Source organism: Phoxinus phoxinus (assembly GCF_949152265.1).
Source record: "Phoxinus phoxinus genome assembly, chromosome: 13".
Taxonomy (NCBI): domain Eukaryota; kingdom Metazoa; phylum Chordata; class Actinopteri; order Cypriniformes; family Leuciscidae; genus Phoxinus; species Phoxinus phoxinus.
The window spans coordinates 27950594-27970142 of record NC_136888.1 but is presented as its reverse complement, the minus strand read 5'-3'; the positions used below and the strand labels follow the sequence as shown (position 1 = coordinate 27970142).

The 19549-nt window shown below is 36.0% G+C and overlaps 1 protein-coding gene across 2 annotated transcripts in view; it reads left to right on the top strand.

Annotated features, from left to right (window-relative positions):
* The first annotated feature begins 2428 nt into the window (after positions 1 to 2428).
* Positions 2429 to 19549, top strand: part of myo6b (myosin VIb) — a 51894-nt gene continuing 34773 nt past the window's right edge. For both annotated transcript variants that reach the window (XM_079632707.1, XM_079632708.1), the window contains exons 1-11: positions 2429 to 2801; positions 10705 to 10846; positions 12082 to 12151; positions 12245 to 12318; positions 13314 to 13443; positions 13598 to 13703; positions 14558 to 14613; positions 14717 to 14814; positions 14899 to 15063; positions 15449 to 15529; positions 17956 to 18136. In XM_079632707.1, coding sequence (XP_079488833.1) covers positions 10730 to 10846; positions 12082 to 12151; positions 12245 to 12318; positions 13314 to 13443; positions 13598 to 13703; positions 14558 to 14613; positions 14717 to 14814; positions 14899 to 15063; positions 15449 to 15529; positions 17956 to 18136 — 1078 coding nt within the window. In that variant the 5' untranslated portion in view covers positions 2429 to 2801; positions 10705 to 10729. The remainder of the gene's footprint in view (positions 2802 to 10704; positions 10847 to 12081; positions 12152 to 12244; positions 12319 to 13313; positions 13444 to 13597; positions 13704 to 14557; positions 14614 to 14716; positions 14815 to 14898; positions 15064 to 15448; positions 15530 to 17955; positions 18137 to 19549) is intronic.

Sequence of the window (19549 nt, the reverse complement as noted above, 5' to 3'; positions counted from 1 at the left end):
GGGGAACCAAATGCAAAGAAATGTTTCATATTGGCTGACAAATCCGAATATTGATGTCTGAAGTAGTAACAGTCCTTTAAAGGGTTAATGTGCACAATGTTGCGCGTTTGAGAACTACAGAATAAACTGGATCTTTAGGACCAGAAAGTTACCGGTAATTAAATTCTCAGTTTGAAAGAAATGTCTCATACTGTAGCTTGTATCATTAGATTAACTTTGAAACCTTGAAAACGACCACCTGTGACGACCTCTTGAGATTGCATCCCTGCTGTGTTCTCCATATGAGAAACTTCCTTTATCTCTGTTAATTCTGAAGTGTTAGAGCTAATGAGACTCTTTGAGTGGATCGTTCACTCGGCGCTCACTTATTACTTCAGTGCTTTGTGGAATTACCCATCTGCCAGCAGGCCAGCAGCATATGGATGAGTTGTAATTTAAGCTGAAATGTTTTTAAGGGATTGGTTACCACTGAGGGTATAAGGAGGGCAAACCCAAATAGGGAATTTGCTGTTAGATTCTTTTTTTTTTCATTCTTTTTATTTTATTTTTATTAATGTTTATTAATAAATTAATATCCAGTCACACAGAGTGGGCTCTGAAAAGATTCAACAAATATACCTATATATACTTGTATACAACCACAAAAAAAGGTTAATACACACACATATCTATATATATATGTGTGTGTGTGTGTGTGTGTGTGTGTGTGTGTGTGTGTGTGTGTTACTATACTATTATTTAGATATTTATTATTTTATGTTTATAAAGCATTTTTATAATAGTAGATATTTTGAATTAGCTTTAAATCTTATATTTTCATTCTTAATTTTAGTTTATGTGCTTTTATCCTTTTATTATTAGTTTGTGTTTATATATTTATTTCTATTTAGCTTTCATTTAAATGGATTTGAGTTTAAGTCATTTTTAGTTCAGCTTAAACATTTTTTTAAATATCTTTTTATTGCCGTTTTCGTTATTTTTTTGTATTTTAAGTTTTTTTTTCATGTAATATTTATATTTTATTTTATTTAAGCTTTAATTAACAATTTTAATAGTTCACTGTGGAATTTGTGTACAACTTCTGGTTAATTATTCAGATTTTTTGGTAGGGCCTACATGTTTATGCTATAAATGTACAGTGCCATTTCCAGAAATGGACTGAACTTGCATATTCAGACTCAAGCAATCTTCCAATCTCCAAATACGAGGCTTATATACTCTTTATTTGAAGCATTTGTATCACGTTGAGTCACAGTGTCCACATGTAGTGGAAATCAAGCTGTTGCTCGCCGCTGTTGTGTTACTGGCATATGTGCTCTGGCGCACCTTGTACGATTGTTTTTATCTCTGCAATACTCCTGGGAAATAAAAAAGTCAGTGTGGCATTAAATCTAATTAATGATTCTTCAGGCCTACCAGATGACATAACCGTAATACTCCCGTTTCAACCTCTTTTGAAATGTTTAGTTGTTGGAGCTGATGTTTAATATTAGTATGTGGTCACAAGATGTCATTAGATCTTGTGAGATATAATGCTTTATGATTATGTGAGACTCCTTAACTCAAACGGCAGGCTATTAACCTGTATAAACTCCCTGAGCAACATAGGTCTAAGTCTTTAAAACGTTTTTTTCTCTCGCTGTTTTGCTCGGAAATTTGATACAGTGCCACGTAGTGAGATATCATGTGTCCTAATTAGATTTACAAACACAAAGTCTGCTTTCAATGAGGGATTAGATTTCAACTTAGAAATACTTCTAAAAGTTTTGAATTACAAGCCCATAAAATGTTAATGAGTCTCCAGTTTGTATCAGTTGCACACCTTTTAGTAACCATGACAATCCAGTCTGAAGCTCTTGACTTTCTCTTCATCCCTCAAATGGCACTTTTTGATCTTCAATAAAGCTTTTTCAACAATGAAGTGGGATTTCTTCTTAGAATATTATTTTACCATTTACAAAGTTGAGGCTTGATAATATTGGTTTGATATTAGAAGACCTGGTCCCTGTTTGTGAGTTTTTTCCTCTAGGAACGCGTTATTTAGAGTAAAATAAAGACCATGTAGATTTTTGTGTGTGCTTTTTTCAGACCCATGTGAAGTTTTTTTTTTTTTTAAGCAATCTGATCAGAAAGAATTTTTCAATCAGAAAAATTACATAGAAGAAAAAAAATCTATTATATTACAATTAGGCATAGGCCCATACATTGATATAAGCTATACATAATATATTACAATATAATATATAAAATATAATATAAATTATAGTCATAATAATTATTGTATAGCCTAACATTTTGCATTAGCCTACTCAACTTTTATTGTAAGCAAACTGTTGATCATGTGTTAATGGTTATAAGTCTGGTTATTATGGTCATTAGATTGATAAATGCAGAGGCTGTGTCCAAAAAGCTATTGAGTTGTCTACCTAGGCAGCATTTTGGGGCTTCGGGGTAATTCCTAAAGTTGCTTCTGCGCGAGCCTATGAGGTGCAAAATTGTTGCGCGTGCCTGTAATGGCCAAGACGCTGCACGCGCCTTTAGTATGCCGCTCACAAAAGCTGTATAGATGTGCAGTTCCCTGTTTTGAGACACAACCTGTGTCAACCAGTTACTGCTACTGTGTCACCACTGAGGTCGCTGTTATTCCAGTGGACTTCAGTCTGAAGCCGGGCACACGACTGAGAGGAAGGACAGCGGCTTTGGAAAAGGGAATATTTGACATCAAGGGATCTGTCACCGCTAAACGGGACAGTCTGTCTCTTCTCTGTCCACAAAGACAGCTGCTATTACCGGATCTACACGTGAGTGACTTAAATCACTTTGTTTATTTTGTGGCTTTTATTTAGAGCAGATATAGGTTTGTTGTTAAGTTGTGTTTAATTGCTTTTCCATTAGCGAGCTAGCATGCTGCTAATGAATGTCCATATTATTAGTCCGGTGAATCGGCAGGTTAGTTTATACTAACAGTGCGCATATCATTTAATTTAGTAACAAGCTAAATTCTGTTTAAAACACGGGATTTTTATTGTGACTTTTGTATTACGGACAGTTTACTGTTAGTGCGCTTCATAAAGCTTCTTGTGTATCAGTTATAGTTATATTTATTTATAGTTTTACTCGTGGTTGTTTATAAGTGATATTATTTTGTTTTTCCATCGAAAGTTTTGCTTTTGTTTTGATAAGGTAAGTGTGTGACCAAAGTTTTCCTGAAAATGAGTAAAGGCTGTAACTTTTATGTCATGGAAACTCGACTTGTTGAATGTAAAGTTATTGTTAAAGAGTTTAAATGTTGTGTTCTGAAGTCGTGGAAATCATGGGCCAAGTTAACGTTGTTTATTTGTGTTTCAATCATGAATGATGGATGCTTTGAACACTATTAGGTGACTGTAAACTGCGGTGTCTGCGCATGCGCAACTGTCCTGGTTAAACGGAATTGTTCCACCTTTATAATCTCACGGGTCTTTCCACGAAATGTGTGTGAACACTGACTTCAATGAAAAGCTTTTACTATGTGCTAATATATATATATATATATATATATATATATATATATATATATATATATATATATATATATATATATATATATATATAATACAGGCAGTAATTTTAAATACCAGTGAACATTTTCAATTCTCAATTTCAATATGATAGCTAAAATTGCCTTACTGTATACATTTAAAACAGTATTAAAGACAAGTAAACAACAGTCAATAATAAAATAAGAACAAATAATCAAATTACTTGCAAAAGCACAAATAAATACAATATAACAAAGATACAAAAGAAATGAATGTAATAAACAATGCTTTTCAAGTTTTTACAGTAGGTCTAATAGTAGTTTTCAGGTACAGACATTTAATAAAGTAAGCAAATGTAAAATAACACTGATATTATTCACTGTATAAATGAAAGATCCTTAATTAGTCCTTAATAAAGTTAAAAAAGTTATACAGTCAAGAGCGGTGAGCAATTTTTTTTTTTTCTCCGTCTTTTGTTGTTTGCTTAACATTAAAATCACAGACAGCAGAAGGAAAATTCGCCTGCTGTCTCACTAATCTTTTATTAACAAAACTAATATAAATATTTACATGTATATTGCAATAAAAGCTAAATAATGTTTTTTATGATTTTGATTATTTTATATAAAATTTAACCTGTTTTATGTAATGACCCTGCTAGGACAAAAAACACGCAATCACTCTATAAATGTTATCATGGCTTTGTACAATGCAAAAATATCCATCCTTCCCTGCAGAGAACACATAATTATGGAAATTATGTTTTAATTAATATTCAAAATAATGGCTTCCATAGCTAAATTAAACATAGGCTAATCAGGATTTTAATGTGTAGAAATCATGTTGCAAGGTACAAACTGGAAGCTTGCTTAGGCTACTAACTGATAACATTTGGCTTGATTTAAGTTTTTTATTTTTTTTTAAGTTTGTGCATATTTGAAACACTCATTTGAATATTTATAACCCAGCAAAAACGCAAAATGTTGCCTTTGGAAGTCCCAATGACACTGGCCTCTTTGCATCCTGTTGCGTCCTGTTTTCCATATCCTCTGGGCTATAAAGAGAGCAAGAGCAGAGGAAGGAGGGGGTTTAAAAATGTGTGGTACAGGAAACTCACACAACCCTTTCACCCCGAACCATCTCCAATGACAACGTCTGTACTGCTGCCATCAGCATTCATGTAATTATGTGCAATTAATCATCTCTCTATGAACATCTCGCTGAAAAACTGTAACTTTAGATAGAGCGATGAGCCAAAATGTGGGAAAAGAAATGTTTTGTCAACTATCACAATAACGTGGAGCGTTTCTCACAGTTATGTTGTTATTTTGGATCTGTTTATTCTTTGTGGAAGAGACTCAGGCTTGCCAAGTATGCTTGAAATTATGAAATGAGTTCATTACCAGTGGAAATTTTATTTTATTTAAAAAAAGGAGTTTTGCGTGCTGTTGCATGGATTTTTTTTGCACCACACTAGAAAGATTGCCACCAATATTTACGTGTTGCTAAGCAACTTTAGTGCCGAGGTCCTAAGTTCATTTTCTCTTTCATCTCCATATCATAATTTCAATATCTCAGGCATTTTCAACAAAGCCGCATTGTACTTCCTCTCTTTCACAAAATATAGAATTTTAAAATATAAATATATAAAACAGAATATAACTATACAATGTTTTTAATGCATCCCTAATGCAATGTCATCATTGTTATAATTATGCAATAGACTGTGATTTGCAATGACATAATTATAAAGGTTTTATTAAAATGAAATGTGCCAACATTTTATGATTAATTGAATTGAATGTCATCATAACATGAAATTAATTAAACATTAATTAATTTAATGTCATAACAGATAGCTATAAGAAATTATGATAAAGATTAATAAACAAAACAAAACTGAACGGTTAAAAGATCTGTAATATTTACTGGATGAATCTGGATTCAGGTTGCTCACAGTTCTTCCGGATAAATTGTACAGGTGTAGCTTATCAGATTTTTTTTCTTTGCACTTGTTACTTCCTTTTTCTGGAACCATTGTGTTTACATTATGATCTGCTAGCTAAAATGACTAACCGTGGGAACCATAATACTGTACATATAGTTGCCTGCTCGTAATCCTATTTAAATCCTGGAAAATCCAAGTGAAGGGCATTGTGCCACATGAACTTTGGACTCATCTTGTCTTTGTGTATGTTCAAATTTCCCTTTTCCCGGTCATATTAGGGTCACATCTGATAAGTAGCATGTTAGTGTTACTCTGTTAATGTCATGATTTAGATGGATTAGAATGGATTTGTTGTAACAATGAGAAATCAATCTGATGAGATTTCAACATTAAAAATAATTATACACATACAATGCTGTGCAAAATAGGCACGTTAGTATTTTCACCCCAAAAAAAGACAAGGAGTCTGACACCAGCCGGTATGCTCCACACGGAGATCTGATCTCACCATCATCGAGTCCATCTGGGATTACATGAATAGACTAGATCCAGAAGAACTGTAGCAACGTCACCCTTTGCGTTTAAAACAGCTTTTGTCCTCGGTTACTTGCACAGTTTTCAGGAAGCTTTGCAGGAAGGTTTCTTCAAGTGTGTTGGAGACGTTTCCACAGTTCTTCTGGATTTAGTCTGTCTCAGAAAATGCTTTTCTGTTTCTTCATGTAATCCCAGGTGGATTGATGATGGTGAGATCAGATGTCCGTGTGGAACATACTGGTTGTTGTCAGACTCCTTTTGCATACAAAAATCTTACCGGATTATTACAATTAATGGCAAAAGGAATGTTTGGAAATATAAACTGATATTACCTACTGGCACACTGCAGCAAAATATATAAATAAAACTTGTTTTCTTTTCTTTTTTCACATTCACCAATGTGCTTAAGTACTGTGTGTGTGTGTGTGTGTGTGTTTATATATATATATATATATATATATATATATATATATATATATATATATATTAGTTATATACTTTATTATTTTAAATTAGTATATTATTTTAAATGAGTAGCCTATGTTTTATAAATTATTTTATTCCTTTAAATTATTATTGTTCTTGTTTTTTTTTAGAATTGAGAAGGTCATGGAAATTGAAATGATCTTAAAAGGTCATGAAGAAAAACAACATCTATGCATTTATGGTCATCCCAAAAAATCTTTAATTGGCAAAAAAAAAAAAGAGTTCGGTCTCCATAAACCATTTGTTTGTTATTTTTTTTTAAACTCTTTATCCATTACGAGCAGAGAAAGTCATGGAAAAGTCAAAGAAGGAAATTTATTGGCCAGAAGGTTTAGAGCCAGTTCTAACTTCTACCCCATAGTTAAAAATATGTTCACTTTATGGGTACACGTTACAAAAGCATACATTATAAAGTTGCTTAATGAACAGATCATTATGTTTTTAGCACGTATCAAACATCTGATTTTCCCAAGACCGATTCCGCACAGAAACAAAGCTTTCAGAAAGATGTAATGTGCCAGATAGTTTTCTGATGAGCAATGCTTTAGAACTGAAGCCAATGCCAATGCCTTGTTCTGAAGTCTTTGTTCCTTTCAAAAGACTCATGTGAGACTCAAGTGATTGGCACAGATACAGTACTGAGCATATAATGAGGTTAGTTAGCATGCTTGACAATTGATAATTGCGCTGTGGGGAACTCTTGGGACCAGGCCATATAGAGTGCCAGAGAATAGGAAATGTTGCTCTGCACCAAACCTCGAGCAGTTATCACGTCCTACCTCACTCAAACACCAGACGTGTTTGACGTGAACTCAGTGCTGTTCTCTTGGCAGGTATAATAACGCTCTTGTGATTAACCATTATTACTTTTGTAGACTTTGACAGCAGTTCAGTTACAGGTCATGCAATCTGCGGCTACCCAGTGGATCTCATGGATCTTAACGGATGTCATTGTCATCCACTGCTTCAGATAAATTTTAAAAAGGGAATTATATTGAACAGTGTAAGAAGTCTATGGTTTATTGTTGGATCAAAGAGTGATCAGATAGGGCCACCGGCTGTTCTCTCAAGAGGAGAGTCTGCAGATAAAGATGTCTCAAATAGCAGTAGCTTAAATCCACTATTACAGGATAAGCCCATACCTGAGAGGAATAACAAGATCATTGAAAAAAAAACATTATAAAAAACATGGAGTGACGGTGACGGGCCAGGAGACTAAAATACCTCAACAGAACTGATGTAGAGATGACACAGTCCTTGAACCACAGTAGATTACACATTTGCTTGCAAATGGCCTAATTTTCCAAAACATCAATAAGTGGCATAAAAGAGCAAATTTTTACCTTTCATAATAATGTTAGACCATAGTGGTGTTTGCTAAGCCAAGGATCACAATTATTATTCATACTTCATACATATTCAGTCAGACTAATGCATTTGAACAAACTGTGTGATTTTCAATTCTTAGACTTCCGTATGCTGATGTAATCTGATCCGATAGCCATCCTTCTTCTCGTATGCATCCTGGAGGGAGTTTTACACTTGGTATTTTCATGATGGGATTTAGTCTGATCAGTAAAAATGTATGAAGTGACCAAGTTTAAGCACTTAAATTGAGACTTAAGCATGGGCTCTTTTGATGTAGGCCAGTAAACAACTACTCAAAATGGCCTAGCAGTAGAAACCACACTGAACACTAACAATTTAGTAACCGAGTCAAGTTTAATTATATTTCCCCACAAAGATAATTATTTCATTATCTATCGGGCTTTGGGACACGAGCAGGACAGAGCATCTATTGTCTCATATCTTCATGTTTTCACCCATTATTCCAAAGCAACTGAAACTATTTGTAAATGGTCAGAAAAGTGAATTATAGGCCTTCCTCACTTCCTCACAAGCAGGACATTTATTTTAGTAGTTGCGCTACGGGGAATGCAGAACTGAATTACCAGCGCATGCAAATGCACTGTACAGAGCCTGCTGAAAAATAGATAGAAAAAATAAATATTAATAATTAATTCCTACAACTTGTTAGTTCGTCCCTACAACTCGGTCCACGTTTAATTCATTTGTTCCCTTTAATTTGTTCAATTAAAGCTAAGCAACAAATTAGTACAACGGGGCCAGTCTTTAACTAAAACGAGGGTAAAAAATTTATATGTGGGAACGGATTCTTAATTCGTGGCCACAATATCTTTCATTTTCCCCCAGCATGTCATGTCCAGGATACTGTATAAACTTGACGTGCCTTGCTTTGCCTAATAAGCACAAAATGTGACAAGAGAAAGCCATGAGATATGTCTAGAAAATTATTAGGTTGGGTTATAGGGTACCAATGCCATCTTTTGTTTTAGCAAGTTAAAAGGTGCCACAGTAAAAGATGCAAAAATATGGATTAAAAGTGAATGAAAGGAAGAAAATAAACATTCCAAAGAAAATAAGCGAAAATATATGATGTGTGACGGTGAGGATTTGGGAAAAGAAACAAGAGATTCCATATCCAGTGTAATACCTCACAAAATAATGTTAAATTCGTGGAAAATTCGAGTGACCAACCTGCAAAACCGAACACAAAGCCTCGTTAAGGCTCACGTACCTCTCATTTGGCATGGATCCAAATGTTACCATGGCAACGATGTAACATTTGCCTTCTAACCAATTATTTATTTTGTAAACAAAGCTTTGTACTTTGTACTTTACTTGTGTCCTGAAATTCACGTAAAATTTGCTTCATTTTATCAAATGATCATAATCAAATCAATTCTTTTCACACTCCTACTAGCATTTTATTTTGACTAAAAGTAAAAAGCCTTTTCATTTGAGCGAGGAAGTGCATCACTAATGTTAATCTTTAGACACTATATCTGTAAAATAGTAGCCTTTCTGTATAGCTTTCCATGGAATACAGGCATTATAAAAATGTATTGCTTGAATGCAATGCAAGTCATTTTGAATGCATTATTCTGCTCTATACACATTGCTCACGACCTGTGTACACTTATAATGCGGCGACATTAAATTTCTATGTTTATATTTCTATGTTTGCAATAGACTTACTGTTCTGTACCATGGTGTGGTACAGCTGTGCTGCTGGGCAACTCTGGAAAAATGGCGTTACCCTCTCGTTCACTGATCCGCTCCCACTACGTTCTGCTCATTATACATTATTTGGACTTTAAAAAATGATGTCCCGTTTTGTTTTGTCCTGTCAATCATCGCAGTTTCCGATTCAATCACGCATTTAAATACGGTTGTCAATCTAGAAACTTTGCAGTGTGCTTAGCAGCATGAAAACTAAACTTGTGTTCAGATTGTGAATAAACAGACAGCAAGAGACGAGCCCTACCTTTAGAAACACTAAGGCTGTCAATGTAGTGCAAGCTCACTGAATCGCACTCTCGCGAAAACTCGTTATAATAAAAAAAGCTGTCTTAATTGTACAATGAATCTCTTATTTACATTGTGTTTACAATCTGTTGGTTATAATTTGGTTAATGGTGGTATATTATTTGTTATTAAAGCAGCTATGTTCACTAACCACTATAATTAGAAGCTGGCAAAATGGTCTTTATTGTTTTAATTTTTTTATAATAAAAATGTTAGAATTTGAAAGACTTTGTTTCATATCAAAATGACACATTACATTTTCATTCATTCACCAACTGAAAACAGCATAGAGTCTAGACCAAAAGATCGATATCCGTTCACCAAAAGAGGAATCAATTAAAATCGAGAAATCAATATATATTTTTGACCCCGCTGTAGGATAAACTCACTATTCATTTATTTAATGGTGATTAAGTGGAGAGTAACGGCAGCTTCAGGATTAATTTGACAGTTCCATGCGACTGCTACTTGGAGGCAAAATGCGACTCAAAATATAATCATACTATAATGTCTGAGATAGTGGAAGTGAGCTTTGCGTGGGAAAGCACCACTCGCATGTTCTAGTTTCAGTTTGCTTTGTACATTATGCACATCTAGACGTTGGAGTGGCTAATGTAACAAGTTGTTTTGTTATTTTCATTATAATTGAATCATCTATACTTGAGATGACATTGTTGGCTTCCACTTGCTGCAATCTAAAAGACATGTTGTTTACAGTCACATGGTTTGTGTTAAACAAAACACAATTACGTTTCTGTTGAACAAGCTTTGCATGCTGTCAGCCGAGTCGGTGTTTAATCTTAACCCTGTGTGTGTGTCTTCCAGAGCTGCGGTGTAGTTGTGGGGTGCAATGGAGGATGGGAAGCCTGTGTGGGCGCCCCACCCAACCGACGGGTTCCAGCTGGGCATGATAGTGGACATTGGTGCGGATGCACTCACTATAGAACCCCTCAATCAGAGAGGAAAGGTAAGACGTCAGCTTTGCTGCCCTTGAAATGGATCCTGTGAGCATTTAACCAGTGACCAGGCAGGTCACTGGCAGCTATTGATTTTGTGCCATGTTATTATCGTGCCTCATATGTTGATACGAAGGAAAACTTAGTTGCTAAGCACCTGTGATGTTCCTCGGCTGAGCCCAGCGTACCTCGGGCGATCATGTGATCAGCATTTCTGCTGGTGTGAATCCTTCCCACCACAGACCACACGCATGATTAACTTCATGGTGTGTATAAAAGGCCTCCAGGTATCTGAGCAATAGGTAAAATGTGAGAACATGTGTATGTAGAATAGTGCTGTGCCATGTAAGGGTGTCACTTGCAGGGGCTTTGAATAAGTAATAAGCTCTACCTGCTGCAGGTGTGCGGATCACATTACACTCAGGGTACATTCATCAGGAAAAAAAAAAAAATTTCCACCTGTGTCTCAACTACTTACACACTCCCTTAGAGATGGGGGCACTGTGTATGTAGTGGGCGATATTTCAGAAAAATGTACCAGAAGATTAGAAAACACACACACACACACACACACACACACACACACACACACACACACACACACACACACAGCGCCCAGGGTTGTGAATGTTTTTAGGTCAAAGAGGTTGTTGATATTGATGACATTGAGGCAGATAATATCTGTCCAGTGTTCGAATGTAAATGGCTTGTATAAATATGAGGGAGTGGAGGAATAACGTAAAGCAGGAACGTCAGCTTGGACGAGATGGGTTTTCTGGGAAAGGTCAGCTTGTCTCATCTCGCTCTGAATAATGCACCGATGTGATGGGCAGTTTTGGGTGTCTTATAATGTGTCATGTAATGGATTTCACAGCTTATGTTCTCACCTTTCACATTAACATGACTTTACCGTTTCTTCTCCGCATTATGGCTGCCATTAGACACAATCAATCATGGCTGACCTAGCACCTCTCTTCATTGTCATTTGCGCAGTCGTAATGTATGAAGACCTTGAGTGTTTATAGCTTCACACCTCAGTGAAAGTAACCAGACAGACTCGGAAATGAGAGAACAAACGGCTGCCATCATCTACTTATTTTTTGTCCCATTAATCTTATGTGTGGTTGTAAACTATATGGACTTTTATTAATATGGATAAATAGGGAATGTAGCCAGTTATTGTTTGGCCAGTTTTTTCATTTGGCCCGAGGTCACAAAGTTGATGATGCTCATTTTGACTCTACAGACGTTCCTGGCTCCCATCAGTCAAGTTTTTCCTGCTGAGGATGATGTAAACAAACACGTTGAAGACAACTGTAAGTATATAACTTCTTTGGGGCCAGTAGTATCACGTTAAATACTTAAGCTTATGATGTTTATTGATATGCTCATATTTACTTGGCTTCCAGGTTCTCTTATGTATTTGAATGAGGCCACTCTTCTAAACAACATCTGTATCCGTTACAGCAAAGACTTGATCTATGTAAGTCAAATGCTTGTTTTTCATAATTTTTATGCCTTTTCCAATGCCAAAACTACACAAGTACACAATTACTTGGCCAGTGGATAACATAAGCATGGTCCAATTGTACCGGTCACATTAACAACAACAAATTTGCAGTTAAAAAAACTTTTCTACATGGTTGGCTGGTTTGGTACATGGCTTATCACTCTTTATCAAAACTTTTTTTTTTAAAATCACTATGGGGAAAATTAATGGAAAAAAATCGCACCATTAAGTTTAAGCCAATGTGTGTTGGGCAGGCTGGGATGCTCAAATGAACAGAATAGATTAAAGTTTTTAAAGCACCACGAGTGCCTGCTTGCAATTTAAATTACACACATCACCTTTAAATATGTATAACAAATTGATTCTCTGATTAATGAAACGAAATTTGGAATTTCAACAGATTTGGGTCATAAAATTTTCAGCAAATGCATGATGCATTCACATATTTTGCTTAACAGTCACCTCAGGGCAGTGCAGGGCTTCCAGATTCCTGCTAAACCCCACAGATCTTATTGGCAAGCATGCCTGCAGGTACGGAGCTGATGGGCATGTTATTGCCGTGCTCCAACGGCCCTTATTAGCCTCTCATCTGAGAGACGGCGGTCCGGCTGTCAGTGCACGCTCATCAGCACAGCGCACGAGGCTGTCAGGAGGCTGCCCAGGCCCTGCCCTAGTGTGACTGCACGTCTCAGATGACCCAGCTAATCCTGGCCAGACGCTATCAAGTTGCCCAATGCACTTAATTAGGTCCTGTGAGGTAGCGGTGCTCCGCATGGCGTGGCTAACCTGAAGGTCTGAGGCTTTGAGTGAGAGCGGTTAAAACATTGCTCTTCGTCTGAGCCGTCAGACTTGTCAACTATTGGTCGGGACTACCTGTTTGCCCAAAATATGTAAAACTGCAAATACAAAAGCACACACCCAACAATGAACGTTTCAAATGTTCTCAGACCCTGTTTGTTTTATTTCAGACTTTTGTGGCTAACATCCTGATTGCTGTGAACCCGTATTTCGACATCCCGAAACTCTACTCCCCAGAGTCCATTAAGAGCTATCAGAGACGCTCTTTGGGGACACTTCCCCCTCATGTCTACGCTATTGGTGAGTGGACAACATTTGAATGTCTGGCTAATTGGACACTTGAGGATTTAATTCTAAGCACAAAATCGTTTTTTTTTGTAGAATTTTTTTTAAGGTAACTACAGTATTGAAAGTGATTTTGACAAACGCCTGTGTCTCTCTCTCTCTGTCTCAGCGGATAAAGCCTTCAGAGACATGAAGGTTCTGAAGATGAGTCAGTCCATCATTGTGTCCGGTGAATCTGGTGCTGGAAAAACAGAAAACACAAAGTTTGTTCTCAGGTGTGATAACTCTGTCTATTTATGAAATTATGAAAAAATTACATACATCAGTTAAACATGTATACAAGGGTCCAAATTCATTTATCCATCCATCCATCCATCCATCCATCCATCCATCCATCCATCCATCCATCCATCCATCCATCCATCCATCCATCCATCCATCCATCCATCCATCCATCCATCCATCCATCCATCCATCCATTCATTCATTCATTCATTCATTCATTCATTCATTCATTCATTCATTCATTCACACATGCCTTCCAGTGGTGAATTGAGATTTTTTTTTAGATATGAAAATATATTATTTAGCATTCATTTTTTTTATAAAAATATATTATGTTTGTGAAACTGCTCAAAATCATAAAGACCCATTGTAATATTCATTGTGGTGACTTCATATGATGATTATTTCACATGTTTCGCCACATCTTGAAAAAAATGGGTAGGTATCCTGAATAAACTTCTGATGATAAATTTTCCACTGATGTAATGTTACAAGAAATATTACTTGAGCAAATCATCATATTCAAATCATTTCTGAAGGATCATGTGACACTGAAGACTGACGTAATAATGCTGAAAATTCACAGGAATACATTACATTTTAAAATATATTAAAATAGAATACCTTTTTTATTTAACAGAATATTATGTATTTGGTATGCTGTATTTTTTTGTATTTTTATCAGAGACTTCTTTCAAAAACAATATAAAATTGTACCAAACTTTTGAATAGTTGAATGTTGCAGTGCTCTGTAATGTTAATGGTTAGTAAATGTTTTATGTTTATTGGACAAGTTTTGTCCTTAATGTCATCATTTCTTGATACTGTATCTGTTTAATTTCAGGTATTTAACCACATCTTATGGAACAGGTCAAGATATAGATGAGAGGATTGTTGAAGGTAGGTTCTCCAAAGACACTTAAAACTGGTTGTCTTGTACAGTAGTGTTTGATTTTTGCATATGATGCAAAATCTATGTTTGTAATATATGTGTTCCATGCAGCCAACCCCTTGCTTGAAGCTTTTGGAAATGCAAAGACGGTCAGGAACAACAACAGCAGTCGCTTTGGAAAGTTTGTGGAAATTCATTTTAATGAGAAGGTAAACTTTGTCTTAGTCTGAAGACAAGAGCGTGTCCTCTGTAAGACTTCATGTAGTTACTAATTGTGTTCATCGTGTCTTCAGAATGCAGTTGTGGGCGGTTTTGTCTCGCACTATCTGCTGGAGAAGTCTCGGATTTGCATGCAGAGTCCAGAAGAGAGAAACTATCATATATTTTACAGACTCTGTGCAGGGGCATCGGAGGACATCAGGAACAGGCTTCATCTCAACTCTCCGGAAAACTTCCGGGTCAGTTTCTTTGTATTGTGTATCACGAAGCTGGAAATCATTTTACCAAGCCTAGACACTTGGTTCAGCTGGACACTTTGAGACTCTCTGTTATAATTGGTGCAATTAAAGCCTCCTGACAAATGTGACCATAGCAAGCAGACTATCAAAGCACAGTGCCAAATGAAGTGGCGAATCCAATAAAGTCCTTTAATACCTTAGTTTAGGTTGTCTGATTTCAAGCCTTTGTATATGTGAGGTTTCAAGCCCTCATATACATGAGATACCATGAAACTGTAGATGTGCCACTAGATGGCATATTTGCTTTACAATGATTATGAATGTGTTTCTGCTGGTTCTATTCTCGTTTGTTAACTTTCACCATTGTGTGTTTGTGTTCACTCAGTATTTGAATCGTGGCTGCACGCGATACTTTGCAAACAAGGACTCGGATAAACAGATCATGCAAAACAGGAAAAGTACTGAGGTACGTAGAATCATCTTTGTTTAGGAATCTCTGGGGCAGTACCGTGATGAATATTTTTCCTTCTTCCTGTGTGTTGATGCACATTTGTGACAAATCTAAAGTGATAAACAGCGCTAAGCTGAGCTGTAGTAAAGATTTCAGATTCATTTTTGATATATGATCAAATCGTCGCAGTTTCTTTTGCTCATGTAGTAAAAATGAAGACTAGGGGACGTGCTGAGCGAACAGACCTTGACCGCAGTCAAAATCTCTGAAGTTGCAGGATCACCGTTTTGCCTCAAATAGAATTAGTTACCCTCAGAAATTAGTTCACATCTTTGATGAATTATGTAAAGTGTAATAAATTCCAGCGTTGTTTTGTTGTGTTTGCACACGGCCCTCTCTGGAGACTGAGCCCATCAATTGATGTTATTGTTATCAAGGGCCATTATTATAAATCATCGTTGTGTTGAATCCCTGTGGAGGTGATGAGATATTCATTAGCTGCTGTTTCTGCCGGTGCAGTAGTTCATTTGCTAGCTCAACACCGTCTGTTTCACTGTATTTTCAGATGAAAATCTAAGATTAGTTTCGTACCCCAAATTCACAGATGGTACTTTTCTTGTTTTTTTTTGGTCTCCTTTTTTATCATCCTTGAACAATTGAATCTCATAATGACTTTGGGTCGGTATTAAGATATGCAATCCATCTTTAATTGTAAATCAGGCTCTGGTCCAAAACCTAGTGAGCTGTCTCATGTCTAGATAGCCTTTTAAGACTGCATCCTAATCCTAACCAAGATGGAACCTTTTAAGTGACTAAATTTGAACTCTTTACAAAAAATAGAAATCAGATTGACTCGACTTACTGTTGATTCCAAGTGTTAGATTATCATGATAATCTAATAAGAATAAAAATACAAAGCACACATAAACTTTAGTTTTAAAATAGTTTTTTAAACATTAGTTTTATAATATATTTAGCGATACTCTGGTATTGAATTAGATTTCAGTGTATTTATGATTTTTGTTCAACTTGAATTGAATTGTACTTAGTACATTCAGGGATTGCCTTCTGAACAAAAGATATATGCGAGGCTGCTTTAAAATGTAACCAATACTATAATCATGTAAACAATGTAACAAAATGTAAACAATACTGTTTTTATAATCGCTTTTGACTACAAAGCCTCCCCTTGTCAAAGACAATATTCAAAGGCCCCCCAAAATATTTCTCGTACTTCTGCTGTAATGACAAAGCTGAGTATATTCATATTTACATAAACTAGTAGCAGTATTTCAAAATAATAAAATTATTATAAACAATTATATTCCATACGTTTTTTTTTGTCATTTGGGTTTACATTTTTTTTTAAACTCGCAAATATCAGTTTCTCAGCAATGTCTACCCACATTTTATAGCTTAACATAACCAGAAACCTTTATATTCATATATTTTTTTTTAAAAGAATGTATTAATATCCATGACTTTTCCAGGTTAAGAAATCACACTTTAATATTCCCTCATATACAGTACATCCAGGCTCTCCAAGACCATGAGAACCCTGTGGTTATGATTAAAAATTAGGATTTTTTTAAATTAAAGTCATGAATGCAATCTTATATATTGATTTGTATATGTTTTAGCTTATTTTAAAGCTTGGTTTGTCATTCAAATGCTTCCTATGCAGGTTTTGGAACAGAGCTTCACTCTTCTAATAGCCATAATGTTTATGTCGATATTGTTGTAACTGAATATTGTGTGTCTTTGCCTTCCCTGATCTTCTTAAAATTCAGGATCATAAGGTGATGTTTTACCAGTTGTCCTTCTTTCTAAATTATTTTCATGCTTTACATTCTTTGGCTTTCTGGGTTTCTGTGCATGAAATTGATCATTAGTGTGTGCATGGGTCTGCAAGCTAATATGCATGAGGCTAGTTTTGTAAGGGGTGCTTGTAGTCATGGGTATGGAACAGCTTTTAGGCTCTAGCGTTGGTCAGAGTGGTGTGATCTGTTGTGTCTGCAGATTATCGGTACGTCAGTGACTTAAAGGCATAGTTAGCCCAAAAATAAAAATTCAAACTCACCCTTGTATCCTTTTACACAGAGAAGTTTTGAAGAATGTTTATGTTGCTCTTTTCCCCATACAACAGCAGCATAAAGCATTCCATAGAAAGTCATTCAAGTGTAGAATGACATAAGGGTGAATAAATTATGACAAAATCATATTTAAAGAAAAAATAATGTTTTATATAATATAAAAAAGGAACTTTTGTCACACTCTGATTCTCAGGTGTGGTTGGATTTCCTTTCCTCCTTTTAATCAGAGATCTAGATCTGTATACAGTCCTCCAGTATACATATCTGATCTTCTGAGGCACTTCTGTGTGACGTGTGGATGTTGTTGATTCTGGAACCGTGTGTCTTGATGGTCCGTTGTGTTCGTAGCATGGGAAAGTGGGTGCTCTGAAGGACCCTCTGCTGGATGACCTGGGAGACTTCAACAGGATGGTGGTTGCCATGAAGAGAATCGGCCTGGATGACACAGAGAAGCTCAATCTCTTCAGAGTGGTGGCTGGCGTCCTTCATCTCGGCAATATCGACTTCGAAGAGACAGGAAGCACCTCTGGTAGCCATTCATGTAGCATCTGTATAAAAATACCTACTCAAACATTATCCAACTTCATCCAACATTAGCAAACTATTTTGCCTTTATGTGATGACTTAACCTGGCATGATGCGACAACTTTCAAGCATAAAGTACATTTCTTTCCTGTATAAAGTGACAAAATCCCATCAGAACATGTTTAATATAAAACCAGTGAGATTGAATTTCTGAAAGGGCCTGTCCATCACGGAACTAAAAACCATGCAAACAGACAGTAAATGTCTTGTGTGTCAGTTGCAATAAAGCCAGTTAGGACAAAAAAGAGATAGGATTTATAGTTTTTTGCTTTATCACGTCACACTTTGACAGAAATATTTGGTTTCCTTCAGGTTAAGAGACTTAAAATAACCAATGTTACTTTTTTTTAATACAGAATTTGCACTATCTGCATTCAGTCAGGGAAAAGTCACTGTTGTCTGAAGCTCATCCACTTGCTGATGTTCCCCTCATTAAACACACACACACACACACACACACACACACACACACACACACACACACACACACACACACACACACACACACACACACACACACACACACACACACACACACACACACACACACACACACACACACACACACACACACACACACACACACACACACACACACACACACACACAAGACTTCATTAGAGAGCTGCTGTGGGGGTTAGGGGGCTTCTTCTAGTGTTACCAGACTTGCACTCTGTATTTGTTTTCCTGTTCTGCTGAAGGTATGACAGCTTTTACTGCTCTGGCCTACTCCATTTCCCCACTCACAATGGAGATGCTGTCCTGAGACACCTTTTAGCTGGAAAAACATGGAGCTTAATGTTATAGAGGTCTTACAGGAGACCTGAAGACTATTATGTAGGAACACATATTTTTGGAAATGGCTGAGATAGGAGATTGAAGGAGTGTGCTTTTATAGATTTGTTTGCACACTTTTAGCTCTTAGACAGCGGTCAATATGATGCAGCACATCACGTGATTTTCTTGCATCGAGCCATAAACTGTGATAGGTAATTTGGTAGTCCTGTTCGTGTTTTATGTCTATGATCCTATTAAGCCTGGCGATTAAAGGTATTATATGCTAAATAAAATGACACATTTAAATAAGTATTTAAAATCCTTTAAATATAAAATACAGTCTCAGTGTATTTAAATTACAAATTACATTTATTTTTGTAAAGGAAAATAAAAATGGCAAAACACTCAAAAGTAATTAAATACGAATTTTAAATACATGTTATTAAAATACTGCCCATCTCTGGCTGTGGAAAATCATAAGTGATCTAGGAGCTTTATTTAGCTTTTTACAGTGGATGCCATTGATAACACAATGGCACTTCTCTTAATAAGGCCTATAATGGAGAAAAAACTCAGTAAA